Genomic DNA, 13,357 nt, shown 5'->3' on the forward strand with positions numbered 1-13,357 from the left:
TACCTGCATACGCCATGTTACACAATAAGCCAATAACGACCAGCGTGGTTGATTAGTACACGCTCAGCTCCGAGCTGCCTATAGTAGAAAGAGTGTACGTATCTCGGCATCGAAGCTGATGGTGACCAAGCAGGGCGCGGTATGAATAAGCCTCTCACTACTGGACCCTTTGCTGAGCTCTGCAGATTTAAGGTTCTGATAGCAAGTCGGGTTGCTGTTTCCGGTATGGGTCTTCGGGAAATGCCTTGGTGCACAGGAAGTCACTATCGAATGATCAACGCTGCTCCACTAAAGTCACGGAGTGCGGCAACTGCGCGGAAGTCAAAATCTGGGCATATGCCGATGCGAGGGAATGCTGGAAATCGAGGCCCAGAACGTATCCCTCGACCAATGGCATCGTATGATTCTTGTTCACATTACATGTCGTACTCTATCGCCAGTACTATCTTCCTCATATCAGACGGAAAGATGCTGCCGTGGGTGCTTCGTCAGAATCGTTATTAATGCGTCCAAACCCACTACTGGAAGCTCTTCAACAGCTCCGACAGTTGCGCATAGGTATCATCTGGGTTCTTGACCTTGTGTCCGATAGTCCGCTCGTCGCTGTAGATTTCCCAGTCGTTTCCACCCTCGTAAGCCTTGTCGCCAAAGAAGTGGATCTTGTCGTATACGACACCAGTCAGGCCCTTCTCCGCCTCAATGTGTCGCAGGCAGTAGGTCTTGTCCCAGCCAGTAGGGAAAACGTCGAACGAGATTTGACCACCGATGGAGTATGTGAGACCAGAGTCGGGGAATGCTTCCTTGAGCTTGGCGACCATGGTTTCCCTGACTTTGTGCTCGAGATCGTACTTTTGGTATTCGTTTCGCTCTTCGGTGGAGGCGTTACGGCCGATGGGGGAGACGTTGATCATGCCGTTGCGGAACTCGATGAAGGTACCGCGCTTGATGGGGATGTCGAGATCAGCGATGTAATGAAGAATCCTAGAATCATTGTTAACGTTGCCCCACAACCTGCTGTACATACGTACCACTTGGTTAACTGCTTGTACTTGTCCTCGCCAATCCACGCGATGAAGCTCTGGCTAGCCAGGACCTCGCCCATGCGGATGGCAGTGAGTCCGTTCTCGGCGAAGCAGAAGTCGAACAGCGAGGTAACGTCTACGGGGCCGCCGAGCTGTTCTTGTTGTTTGACGAGGTTGGAGCCGCCAACGAAACCGATGGCGCACTTGTGACGGACTTCGGAAAGGAGCTGCAGCATCTGCGGAGTGACGAGCTGCAACGGTGTTAGAGAAGCATCGCTGAGCATGCATCGAGTGTACACACTTGACGGGGCTTTGTGAGTGTGTCGTCGACATCGAACAGGAGGACCGTGTTCTTGACCGGGCGCTGGTCGAGCGGGGGGTAGACAGCTGCGGCGGCGGCCATGGTGGGAGTCTCCTCGTGAGTCTTGAATTGACAGGTATGCGGACAGACAAAGCTCAATTGGGATGGTCGAAGATCGTCAGAACAGTCAGAGGTGTAGCAAAGCAGGGGCCGGCTGTCCTGATGTATTTCGGAGTTCCTGCAGGGATGGCTGCTCCTCACCGCAGTTTCGCGGTTGGCACGCGTGGGGTTGGCCTAGTGCGTGCCTGGACCCTGACTTAGTTTGCGCCGCACATGGTACCTGGTGAGTGCGGCCGTGGCTGAATGGTGACATGTGTCTACTGTTCATATGCTTGGACATCATTGGCGTGTCACATTGTATCGCAACATCATAGACGCGCAGCACTGAGTATAGACGCGTGAGCTGACCATAGACGCGTAAAGATGAGCCACGACTTGGTTGACAAAAGCGGAATGGCTTCCGCGTCCTGCGTTCCATGTGCAAACTGACAAGTCTGAATACGAAGAGAACACATAAACACACCGCAAATCCTCTAAACACGTATTCAACTTCGTCCCACGTTTCCAAAACATCTAAGAATAGCTTGTTCATTCGAGAATGCTCTGTCAATGTCTAGGTTACGGTCGATGTGTTCATGTCACACGCCAACTTCCTCGGCCAGCCCCCTCCATCGTCCCTTTCGCATCCCTGGAGGTAGCGCTAGTAACACACTTCGAAGAGAGTCTTCCTCATATTCAAGCCTCTCCAGTGTGACTGCCTGCAAGATATAATTCGCAATCGTGTTATTCGAGAGCGGCGGATCTCGCAAGATTGCTGCCATTTTCTCGAGTGGGAGCTTCTGGTAGTGCCACATGTGATATGCGCGAAGGTGTGTCACAGTCGCGCGTATACGTGAGGGTGTTGTTGAAGTAGGCGATGGAATAGTGACTTGAAGATGTTCCTGTGCCCAGGTCGTCGCCAAGTTGTACTCAGGTGTTCGTGATGACTCATTGAGTAGGCCGATGTTTGATTGCGGAGCTGGTGTTGGCACGGCGGAATCGACAACATCGAGGGAATCATGCTTGAGACCTGATGGCTCAGCCACTTTGGCAGTATTAGAAGCTTGCGCGGTTGCTGGATGGGTAGGAAGTACTGACTGCGTTCCCAGATCGTCTTGGCTTATGGTAGGTGTTGGGCTAGCATGCTCTGATGCTGCTTCGTTCCCGTCTTGAATAAGCTTCCCACTTTCGTCCAAAGACATGCGTATAAGCGCATCTTCAAGCTCTGGGTCTGGGTATTCATCATCGCTATCGTTCTGCTCCCGGTGTGAAATACCATGGCCTTGCTTCTCCATTTGCATGGCAACCTCATCTTTGGAAGATCCGGTAGACTGTGGGCCCACATCCTCTTCCTGCGATGTCTTGGGCAGCTCAGGGTATCCGGGGTCGGTGTTTTGGAGCCAGGAAAGGCTCACACGGCCAATTCGCTTTTGTGAAGAAACTCCACTTTCTTCAACACTGTTCGAATCGGGCTTCATCGCAGCCTCAGCCGCAGAGGCCTTGTTTGAGTCATCCACGGGCGCAGCTTTTCTTGTTTCATTTGGTGCGTCTTCGAGCTCATGACTGTCGGTAAATTCCTCCGTCGCCGTCTCATACCCTTCCGCGTCTTCCTCATCTTCTTGTTGCTCTTCTGTCACGTCGATTGACGGCTTCGCAACTACGTCCGCTGCATCGTCGGACTTGGTAGCTGCCTTTACCCTTTTGCGGGGCACCTTTGGCCTGGGAGTAGGCTTGTTGTCGAAGTCGCAAAGGGCCACTGGAGGAGGGGCTGGCTTCATCCGTGTCCTCTTCCACTCAAGCATGTGATAAAGACGAAAGCCAGCATATGCATCAGCAGCCGCGTAGTGTATCTGTTGCAAATCTAAGGACAGACTCCAGTCACTTTCTCGGACGCTGGAGGTTGTATCCGGATCGTCGACTAGTCGCTCTCCTTTGTACAAAGGCAGTTGGAGGTGCTGTAGCACCTGAGAAGCGAGTTTTACAAGTCTGTTTGACACTTTGCTAGGCTCCACCTCGTACCATTCAACTAGATTGTGCAAGCGACTTAGCTCGAAGACACCTTGAGATTGAATGTTGAGGTACTTTTCCAGGCGCTTGAAGTCTCCCTTGATAGCCACACCTACCTTGTAAATATTGGGTGATTCTAGAACAGCCCTCAGACTGGGTGGCATCAGCTGCTCGACTGTCTTCCCAGAGAACAGCGACACATGAAAGAGTGCGATGCGATCTTCGCACGCGAGCTGAATCAACGACGCATTTTGCTTGATGGAATATGGGTTTCCGCGAGGCTTCCACTCAATGTCGAAGCCCACCACTTTTTCTTGTAAGAAGTATTTGGCCACCCTTTCAGCAACGTCAAAAGACTTGCAATAATGGGTCGAGATCGCTTCGCCCTCGGGCCCTTGGTAAAGCTTCGCACCCCAATAACTATCACGAGTTTGGGGAGTGGCAAGCATTGCAGCACGCAGCTTTTCCTCCGGGATCTGATAGGTAAGAGAGACGTGTTCATCTACGTCTTCATTGTCCTTGGCTTCCAACTCTCCTTCGGACGAGAGGCCGCTAGAGTCTGCATTCTCCGAGACATGTCCCGTACTAGCTTCTCCATCCTGTCTGACAGCATCGCCTGCTTCGTTATTGGTGTGCGGGAAGGGGTGATCGGTACGGGCTGCCGCAGCCACATCGTCTTGAGGTGAGGACTCGGTCTCTGTGGCTTCTGGGATATCCGGCTTGGGCGCCTCCGCTGTCGCTGTTGTCGCAAAGCGTAGTCCGTGAGCTGGATTCCATAGTCCCACCCGCTGAAATCGGTCAGCGCCCAGTATTGGAGCGGCCTCGGCTAGTCGTACGTGTAGCGCAGCCGAGACCTGACGTATTTGGCGATGGTCCCGAGCCATGGAGGCTGAGTCTATAGAAGTAGGCTGGGTAGCAGGAGGTTGTAGCGCAGGGACGGGAGTCTTGTGGATTCGCCTAGGAAAGTTGTCGCTTCGAGGAACGGGCCGTCCCCGCTTCCATCGGCAGGTCGAGGAGGGTGAGGTGGTAGGCGTGGAGCGTAATGGGGTAGTGTGCATCGCTCTGAGTATACGAGAATACTGTGTATGGCGCTCTACGGAGAAGAAGGCGTGGGTAGGCGGCTCATGGCAAACACGCCGTGGGGCATCTGACGCGCTCAGCAGAGAGGCGCGTCGACTGAAGAGCATAACACTCCATGGTAGTGCACCCAATAGGCACCGGCAGGAGGAGATGGTCGCCACGGGCGCGAGTCGATTGTGTGGACGAGGACGCTTGCTGCCTGTTGTGGCGCGAGCAGTGGTTGGCTAGCGCGGCCTGTGGCAGATGCGGTGGTCTTGAACGCCAAGATATCAAGCCCACCACCTGGGCAATCACCACCTTGATTGTACCGACACCTCAAACGCGACAGTTGCATTCAACGACCGAAACTCAGCTCACAACAAACCACGTCACCATGTCGCTCGAGAACCTTCTTCCGCTAGGTGCGTCTCTGTCCGACCAGGTGTCGGTTCATGACTAAATTACTGCAGAGCTCATCGACAAGTGCGTGGGTTCGCAGATCTGGGTCATCATGAACGGCGGGAAGGAATTCACTGGAAAGCTGGTGGGTTTCGACGACTACGTCAGTAAGTACATCTGGGAAGTCGGGAGATGAAACTATTCTAACAGACACAGACATGGTGCTGGAGAATGTGACGGAAATGTGCGTGCTTCCAAGGTTCTTTGCAGGTTTGACACGGACACATCCGACTGACGCGGTGGCAGTGACCCAGCCGAGGGGAACGTCGAGCTGCCCAAAATCCTACTGAACGGCAACAACATCTGCATGGTATGAAACAGGCTGTTTCGTTTGGCGCCATTACTGACAGCTCCAGATGGTGCCGGGAGGCGATGGGCAAACTGTACTGGAGGACGAGTAGGGCCGATGCGAAGCAGCATCGTATGATTCCAAACCACATTGCGACAACGACGACACGGCCACGACTGCGGTTGGTGCGCCTAGCCCGGCATGGTCTGTTACCGAGAAACACGGCGACGTCAGTCAAAGGGTGACGAGCCGTGGGTCGCGATGGTCACGCTGGGAGAGATTCGGGGCGGTTCTGATGACACGCGCAGGGTCTAGAATGCCATGACCTTGGACCTTGAGATGAGACATAGCGCAATGGAATATCATGGATGTGCATGTGCCCGCCTGTCACGTCACGTGCGTGCGTGCTGTGGCCAAGAAACCTTGGAAGCAACGTTCCGCTCCGCTGGCGATGACGCTCGGGCGGAGGTGGACGCCCAGGGGCCCTGTCCGCCCCTGGCAGCACAGCGATCGGCCACCAGCTGGAGCCATGACGGCTACAGCAACCTACATACTGACAAAACTTGGAACTGATCAGAGTCGGGAGACAATGGGCTGCAGGGCGTCGCCGCGTGCTGAGCGACTGGATCCAGAATTTTCCATCGCCGATGCAGCCCGTCCCGGGCTTTGAAGGGTCTGCTGTTCGTTCGTACACGACGCCGCCAGCTGCGTCGCATCGCAGATCGAGTGTCTGGTAGTCGCTTAGCTGACGTCGCGAGGCCGTCTGCTCGGCTATACAGCGGTGTTTGCAATGGCAATAGCCATGCCATCATGGCTTCAACATGACGCAAGGCACCTGCGCTGCACTGTGGCAAGGCTCTGGCAGCCTGGCGCACGGCACGAGCTGCGATGGGCATCTGGGAGTTTCCATGGTTGTTACGAGATTGCAATTACGGTCAGCGTGTATTGGCAGCGCACATGGCAGCCCAGGACGTCGCCGGCTCATGCGAACCGGCCCTACTGTAGGTACCGGCGTTTCGTCGATCGTGCCTCTGCGTGAGATGTTCTGTAGACTTGACAGCATCACCCGCTGCCCGCACGCCTCGCAGCCTATCAGCCCACGTCATCGCCAGGACAAGATTCCGCATCAGTGAGCTCCCCGTCCGGAAGACGTGGCTGGAGCGTTCGCTCGCACCGTGGCCCCCCTGGCCGCCCTCTGCCTGTCTGTTCCGCCGATCGCCTGCTCTGATCTCGAGAGCCCTGGCCTAGGTGTTGCTGCACAGTCACACGTCCTTATTTTCTGGCTCCCAGACTCTTGTTTTCGCAAACCTCATCGTCCCATATCATCAGCGTCATCCCTCGTCCACGCCGTCCGCTTCTGCTCCGCCCCTGCGCCAATTGCAACGCCCGCGATGATTGCGCCGAATCCTGCCTACTGCTAGCCCTGTCCCTCTGCCCTGGGCCTGCTCCTGCACCGCTCTCGCCCGGAACTGCCTGCTCTCACCGCAAACCCAGGCCTCGTGCGACTCTGCGCAGCGCGCACCACCGCTTGGGACGCGCCAAATGAGCTCCGGCCGCTTGCTGACTCTCGACGGCCGTTGTCCTGGCCGCGTATCTACTAGGCTGCGTCCGCTGTCTTCACCACTACAGTAGCCGAGACGCTCCCTCCCTGCCCCTACCACAGCATAATCACAGAATTCTGCTGATCGGTCCGGGACCCACCTACCCCAAACCCAACGTTAGGCGCCACCACTTATGGATGCACCTTAGTCGTTGACTGCTCCTTCTCTTGCTCTTCTCTGCGCATCTGCGCCCTGCAACACTTTGACCCCTACGCGGATTTTCGTTACGAGTCGATCCGCCACACTCGTCGTGCCGCACCAATCACATAGCCACCCCACGACCCAGGCATTTCCTATTTGATCCCTGTACACTAGTTCCGCCATACTCGAGCCCGCTCGATCACGCTCGATTCCCACCCTGTTGCCACTAGTGCTCTAATAATCTACGACACACCAAGTCCTCTCTGGCCCGCGCTGTTCGAGAGTTGGTCGCTACACCACACCGCCCAGTCCACGCGCTCACGCCCTCCTACATGAGCGACTTGAGAGAACGTCTCGCGCGATTGGGACTGTCCCAGTACCACGAAGTGTTCACAGCCGAAGGCTTCGACACTTGGGAGACTGTGCTCGACATTACAGAATCAGACTTGTGCGCAATGGCTCCACCCCTACCTACCCAAGCCGCGCCCATGCTTACTATTCTGTAGAAGTTCCCTCAACGTCAAGCTTGGCCATCGTCGGGTACGTCACTATCCTGCGACGTTACCACCAGCAACAACTGACCTCTTCGTAGAAACTTCAACGGGCAATCGCCGAATCGCGCGGACAGTCTTCAGATAGGCCTCTGCCCATCAATCTTGCACGAGCTGGGAGCACTGCCGGCTCGTATCGCAGTGACGACTCGGGGCCAGAGAGCAAAAGCAAGCAGCCAGAGCCCACCAATACTGCACCGAATGGAACAGGGGCCAAGCGGAAGTACCGTCGACATCCCAAGGTAGGCCACTCTGCAGATCCCGTATGTCGTGCAACATCGCTAACCCAACGCAGCCTGATGAACATGCACCGGAACGTCCACCCTCTGCTTACGTGATATTCTCCAATCGTAAGTCTGGTCTCTGGCCCAACGCGATCACGACTAATCCACAGCAGAGGTGCGAGAGTCACTCAAGGGACAAGACCTTACCTTCACCGAGATTGCCAAGGTAGTCGGTGAGAAATGGCAAGTCTTGCCTGCCGAGGAACGCGAAGGTTGTGAACGACAGGCCAATGGTGCCAAAGAGAAGTACTATGCAGAGCTGGCTGAGTACAAAAAGACGCCCCATTTCGAGGCGTACCAAAAGTATCTCGAAGATTTCAAGTCGAAGCACTCAGTACCCACTAAAGGTCTGTCCACAGCTTCCGTCGTCATGTGCCGCAATGTATTGACACGTGCAGAAGGCAAACGCTCAAAGCTCGAAACCGAAACCAGCACTTCAACACGAGGAGGTAGCAATGAACAGGTCGACCCACCGGCAAACAGGAGATTGAGTTCTATTCAGTCCGATGCCCAAGCAGCATTACAACAAAAACCGGATCCCACTCAACCAATCCCCCCTTCACGGCTACCACCTGGCCCAGTCTACGCTTCGAACTCGACATCGCCGGCCAATATTCCCCTTTCTGGCTTCAACTCCCCCCGTTCGGGCGAACAATTCTCCCCCACATCTGCATCTCCACGGACCACGGTCTTGCAAAGAGATGGCGGTGTCTATGACCCATCTATACCCAATTCCATTCGAGACACGAGGATCCCCTTCGATGCCAATCCGTACCATCAGCCTTCTGCGTACAACCTGGACCTCCACCAAAAGATTGCATCGACTCCACCACCTCCATATCCCCACCCAAATCACTTTCAGGGGCCAAACGACATGCTTTCTCGCAGGACTCTGCGCGACTCCTCGCGTCTCCCCCCGCTCAGTCACGAAGATACGACGTTGTCGTCCGAGAGTGGTCACAGCAATCAGGGATCTCAAGGGTACACCTTGTCGGCTTATCCTGGGCAGACATTACCTGCAGACCCGAGTAAGACGATGCGCATGCTTCCCCAGCCAGTGCCCAGTATAGCACCCCTAGCCTCGCCACTGGATCGGCCGATACCGCCCATGCCGTCACACCTCTCGCATAATCCCCACGACTATCGCAATCAAGGGTCACTTGCGGTCCTCGTAAGAGCAGGAGAACTGGCATCAAGAGCAGCGGACGACGACATGGTCGAGACCGAAAGCTCACCTTGATTCTTTTTTTGAACGCTATACCAATGTTACAGTACATGATTCGGCATGAGCAGTACGCATGGCCCGTTCCAGTGGGTAGTGCATACCGCATGCGACCACAAGCTGTTTCGCTGCGAGACGTCAGCAACGACATGACTGCTATGCGTGTACCGCGCATCAGCCAAGCGAGCATGCGCGGGGACGCTTTACGTTTTCATATGTTATTTGCTATTTCGAGATGATACCCCAACGCAACCAGTCCACTTATTGGCCTATCGAATACCAAGTGATTATACGTAGGATGGATCCCTACCTCAAGGATTGAAGTGTTGGAGATGAACTACCGGTCCTTCTAAGCCCGCAACGCACGCGCCGTTCGGATTACGCTACGTGCATACAGAGAGCCTGTCCTTGTATGCTAGAGTTCAGGAAGGCTCAGCCTCCACGGTTAATGCCGTAAGGAGCACGAATCTCTGCATGTGCAGCGTGTGGGCAAGGGCAAGGAAGGCGTGTAGGATGTACATAGGAAATCTAGATCTATTCGCTTGAATAACACTGCCTAGTCCATCTCGAACACCTGGGCATGTGCAGCTAGACTGAACGGCAGTCTGGATTACTCCGTCAACTGCATGATGTGGTGTGATTGGCAGTCAGTCTTGTCTGGGATCATGAAGCGCACAGTCGTGCAAGGCGGTAACAATGTTCGCATACGGCGGATTCAATAGCGCCCAATGGAAAGCATGCACCCGACAGCAGCTAACTCGCCACTGCAGCCTACAACCAGAGCTAGGAGTACAGTACATGTGCGCAAGTGGATCTTTTTCGGTCAATTGTCCCGAGCGACATCGAGATCATGGGCTTGGCATGGCGTGTTGAGTGGATTTTGGGGGTTTTACCCATGTCTGCCAACATCGAGGATTTGGCATGCTAATCTGGCATCACATGGCAAGGGTCTGAGCAAACCCACCGTAATCACGTGGCAGATGCTACGATGTCCCGCGACAATATAAATCGTCGGTATTTTATGCCGTCGCGCTTGCAGATCGACGGCAAGCCAAAGCGATGGAGTAAGCCCACCCACCCACATCACAAGCCTCCTGACATGGCAGGCAGCAGGACCCCAAATCTGCAATAAAACCAAGTCCTACAAACGCATTCGTCGATGTCCGTCCGCAAGGCGCTCGCTCGGATACAGGGTCGATCACCAGGACCCTAGTCTGTCCATCTGCCGCGTACAGCGCTCTGCATGGCCCCCGCGGCATTAGCCCTTCCTCGGAGTAAGACAAAGCATCTTGCGATATTTCACAATGAGAAAACTGCTGATTATGTGTTGCGTGATTCTCGCATCCGCATGCATCCTGACATGGTAAAATTAGCATTTCGGCACGTCGTTTCGAAAGGGCAAAGATAAACCGCAAGGGTGTACTAGACATCTGTGCATTATGCAGGTGCTGTGGAGTAAACAAGTTGCAGCTCGACTGACCAGTCAAAGTTAGTCGAGCCAGATATTTGGAACGAGGGATCATGCCATTGCCGCGAAAGAGGGTCCTGCCACTGCAGACACAGACGTTGGTTGCGGGCTCCGTGGAGCAGTTGTTCTGATCATTGTGACGTCCGCGGAGCGTCAACAGGACAGGTCGGCAGCCGAGTTGGTCTGGATCGGCATGCTGGACTGGAAATCGGCCCGCATCTACACACTTTCTTCATTTTGCTCTCATCTTGATGATATGGTTACATCAACTGGCATAGGGTTGCTTTTCTTGCTTCACGTGTTGATTGTGTAGGTATGCTTGGACCGCTGTCCCGAACTCGTGCATCGCTGCAGGTTTCCAGATTCTGCAGCTGATCACACCCAAAGGCATCAAAGGCATGTCGAGGAAGACTCGCTTCGGTACCTGGGTTCACACACCACCCTTTAATGCGTCGGGTTCGCAGGAGTTGACCTTCTCGGCGCTGTACCCGACGTACCTATCTAGGTAGGCCCTCTACAAGCGCTTGTGATACTCGACGAGTACAAGGAAGACTCTCAGAGCACCAGGTAGCAGTGCTCTTGTGCCACTAGCGTAGACAGAAAGGAGAACCCGTCGTACTTCTTGATTTGCTGAGCACTGGACCCGTAACTCGCGTGTCGGTGGCATGTATCTCGTAAATCGCGAGGCCCAATCGTCATCCTCGTTTCGAGTAACGTGCAACACAAATTTCGTATTTCTTTCAGCTAACATGTAGTTCATGGCAAACGCTTCTAAGGTTGCTGCTTCAGCTAGCCCATCGTAGTGTCACAAAGGCAGGAACGAGCCAATCAGGGCCATGTCTACCCTTGTCGGTCTCCCGTTCCAGTGCAACGACTCCATCTCTATCATCACGTCCACCATCAGACCTCAGCTTGGCATTCATCGACTTGCCTCTATACTGCACTAAAACCTCTGTGCACACACTTCTAGGCAGTTCTAGACCGTCGCTGTACATCCCGAGGTCTGAATTTGGCGTGTCAGACCAGTCACACGGATCACATCCGCCACCAGTCTTCCTTGCAAGAAGCCTGTGGCTTCCCGAAATCTGTACGTAAAAAGGCGCCATGACTGGGGTGTAACAATGCTAACTACTGTGTTGGTAGCCGGGTCACCTACTCGCTGTCCTACACTGGCTCTTGCATTGCAGCGGTCTAGACCTTCGACGCACCTGTTCTGTCAGCCACCAAGCAGCTATAGCGATCCCGCTTCGATTACCTGTTGTAGCTCATTGCATATTTCCAAGAGTTCCGCTCCGCTACTTGAATCGCCACCATGACTGAGCCTGTCGAAGTCAGAGATTCCGCTCAGTCCAAGCCAATGCAATCCCAGAACGACCTTGGCGAGGAAGTTGGTACACATCCGACACCTGGTAACACTACTATCTCTCCTACATCAGGACCAGCTCGCAAATATCTGACCTTGGGGCCTTTGAAGAAACTCGATCTGCCTCATCATCCGTCGTATGATAATGCTAGTTCAGATCATCATGTCACTTTAGCCCAGTTCCTCGACAATATTCTCAACGAGGTACAAAGAATCAACTTTGACGAAGGGTTCGAGAAGCGTGGAACCTGGAGCCCCGACAATGGACATGTGATGATGCCGCCACTGAATGCTACAGGGAGCAGCGATATGGTTCCAGTCCCAGTCTCGGTCGAGAAGCGCATCAAATGCTTGAATCAAGCCAGTTGGATGGCTAGAACCTCTACCCACAGCAACGATCATGTCAAATTCTCCGAGTTGGGCGATCTTTTGGCGAAAGATCACAGCCGCAACGAAGCTGCATATACCCCGAGTGTTTTCGATGCTGTTGAGCTATTGAGGTGGGATCCTGAAGAAGCGTTGAGAGCAGTGAGTCACCACGAGGGGATTCATAGTGTGGAAATATTTAGTGAGCGCTTTCCTGTGCAAGCTACATGACAGTGTGCACCGTTGCTGACACATTTTAGTATCCCAGATGTTCCATATGATGCCCAAGGTAGCCGGGCTGAGTCTACTACAAGATCGTGTGTTTCATGCATTGATAGTTACGATGAACACTCACAAAGCAGAGAGTCTCTCTGACCTTGCTTCGTCTTTTACTGTTCAGCTTCCAATTGATTATGCATCATTTGGCGATGTCAAGATCATGCAAGAGAGGAGTCGGATGGAAACGAAAGGATCTTCGCAACTCTACCGGTTTCCGTCGGACACAGGGTCAGGCGCAACACCTGACGCGAACCAGAAGCAGCGACAGGGAAAGAAGCTGACAGAAGGAACCTACGTCTCGTTGGAGAGACTGATTGGCGCATCGAAAACACGTATCGATGGGGATGCTGCGCAGCAAGCAGAGTCGCCCGATAGCGACCGTCATCGTTGGGATATGGTAAGTTTCATACTTCGCATTCAAGTTTAATGTTGTTAACATGGCGCAGATGACTTTGAGCACGGCGGGGGGCATGACGAAAAAGGCACCAAAGGGTATCCAGCAGAAGGAAACATTGGAGGCCATCGCGATGGACGTGGAGTATGTTCTGTCGTATATCGCGGATCAAAGACGGAAGAGCAGGACTTGAATGGTGATGATCGCTGTGAACGAAATCATGTCACAAGCGCCCGGGCGGGGACGAACCGCGGCGTGCAGATCATCGCGTGGCTGTGACACCATTCCACTTTCTGCACACTTGGACTTCAGCTTTCAGCCTTACGCTGGGGAGACGAGGCCCAGCTTGATGTATCTCAGTATCGCCTTTTTGTACTTAATACCTTCATCAATGTCATCCGATACATCGCAATTGCCTCCGTGATCGCATTCCAGCGCGTGCCGTCCATGTG

The 13,357-nt window shown here is 54.0% G+C and overlaps 5 protein-coding genes across 5 annotated transcripts; 3 read left to right on the forward strand and 2 right to left on the reverse strand.

Moving 5' to 3' along the window:
* Window positions 1-518: 518 nt before the first annotated feature.
* PMM1 (Phosphomannomutase 1) lies at window positions 519-1,425 on the reverse strand (the record flags this gene model as incomplete). The annotated part of the gene is made up of 3 exons (XM_051432326.1): window positions 519-981; window positions 1,029-1,273; window positions 1,324-1,425. The coding sequence occupies 3 exons, from the start codon at window positions 1,423-1,425 to the stop codon at window positions 519-521; spliced, it is 810 nt and encodes a 269-aa protein (XP_051293748.1).
* A 596-nt stretch (window positions 1,426-2,021) lies between these two features.
* On the reverse strand, window positions 2,022-4,313 carry J4E90_002751 (uncharacterized protein; the record flags this gene model as incomplete). Its single annotated transcript, XM_051432327.1, has 1 exon — window positions 2,022-4,313. One exon carries the CDS (start codon window positions 4,311-4,313, stop codon window positions 2,022-2,024), a length of 2,292 nt encoding a protein of 763 aa, XP_051293749.1.
* A 569-nt stretch (window positions 4,314-4,882) lies between these two features.
* LSM5 (RNA-binding protein lsm5) lies at window positions 4,883-5,348 on the forward strand (the record flags this gene model as incomplete). The annotated part of the gene is made up of 5 exons (XM_051432328.1): window positions 4,883-4,910; window positions 4,959-5,054; window positions 5,104-5,131; window positions 5,194-5,257; window positions 5,304-5,348. 5 exons carry the CDS (start codon window positions 4,883-4,885, stop codon window positions 5,346-5,348), a joined length of 261 nt encoding a protein of 86 aa, XP_051293750.1.
* A 1,962-nt stretch (window positions 5,349-7,310) lies between these two features.
* J4E90_002753 (uncharacterized protein) lies at window positions 7,311-9,053 on the forward strand (the record flags this gene model as incomplete). Its single annotated transcript, XM_051432329.1, has 6 exons — window positions 7,311-7,426; window positions 7,485-7,518; window positions 7,571-7,771; window positions 7,825-7,879; window positions 7,927-8,160; window positions 8,212-9,053. 6 exons carry the CDS (start codon window positions 7,311-7,313, stop codon window positions 9,051-9,053), a joined length of 1,482 nt encoding a protein of 493 aa, XP_051293751.1.
* Window positions 9,054-11,815: 2,762 nt separating this feature from the next.
* Window positions 11,816-13,098, forward strand: J4E90_002754 (uncharacterized protein; the record flags this gene model as incomplete). Its single annotated transcript, XM_051432330.1, has 3 exons — window positions 11,816-12,394; window positions 12,669-12,908; window positions 12,958-13,098. 3 exons carry the CDS (start codon window positions 11,816-11,818, stop codon window positions 13,096-13,098), a joined length of 960 nt encoding a protein of 319 aa, XP_051293752.1.
* Between the last annotated feature and the right edge of the window lie 259 nt (window positions 13,099-13,357).

This window comes from Alternaria incomplexa (genome assembly GCF_024043165.1).
Source record: "Alternaria incomplexa strain BMP 0042 chromosome Unknown scaffold_3, whole genome shotgun sequence".
Lineage (NCBI taxonomy): Eukaryota > Fungi > Ascomycota > Dothideomycetes > Pleosporales > Pleosporaceae > Alternaria > Alternaria incomplexa.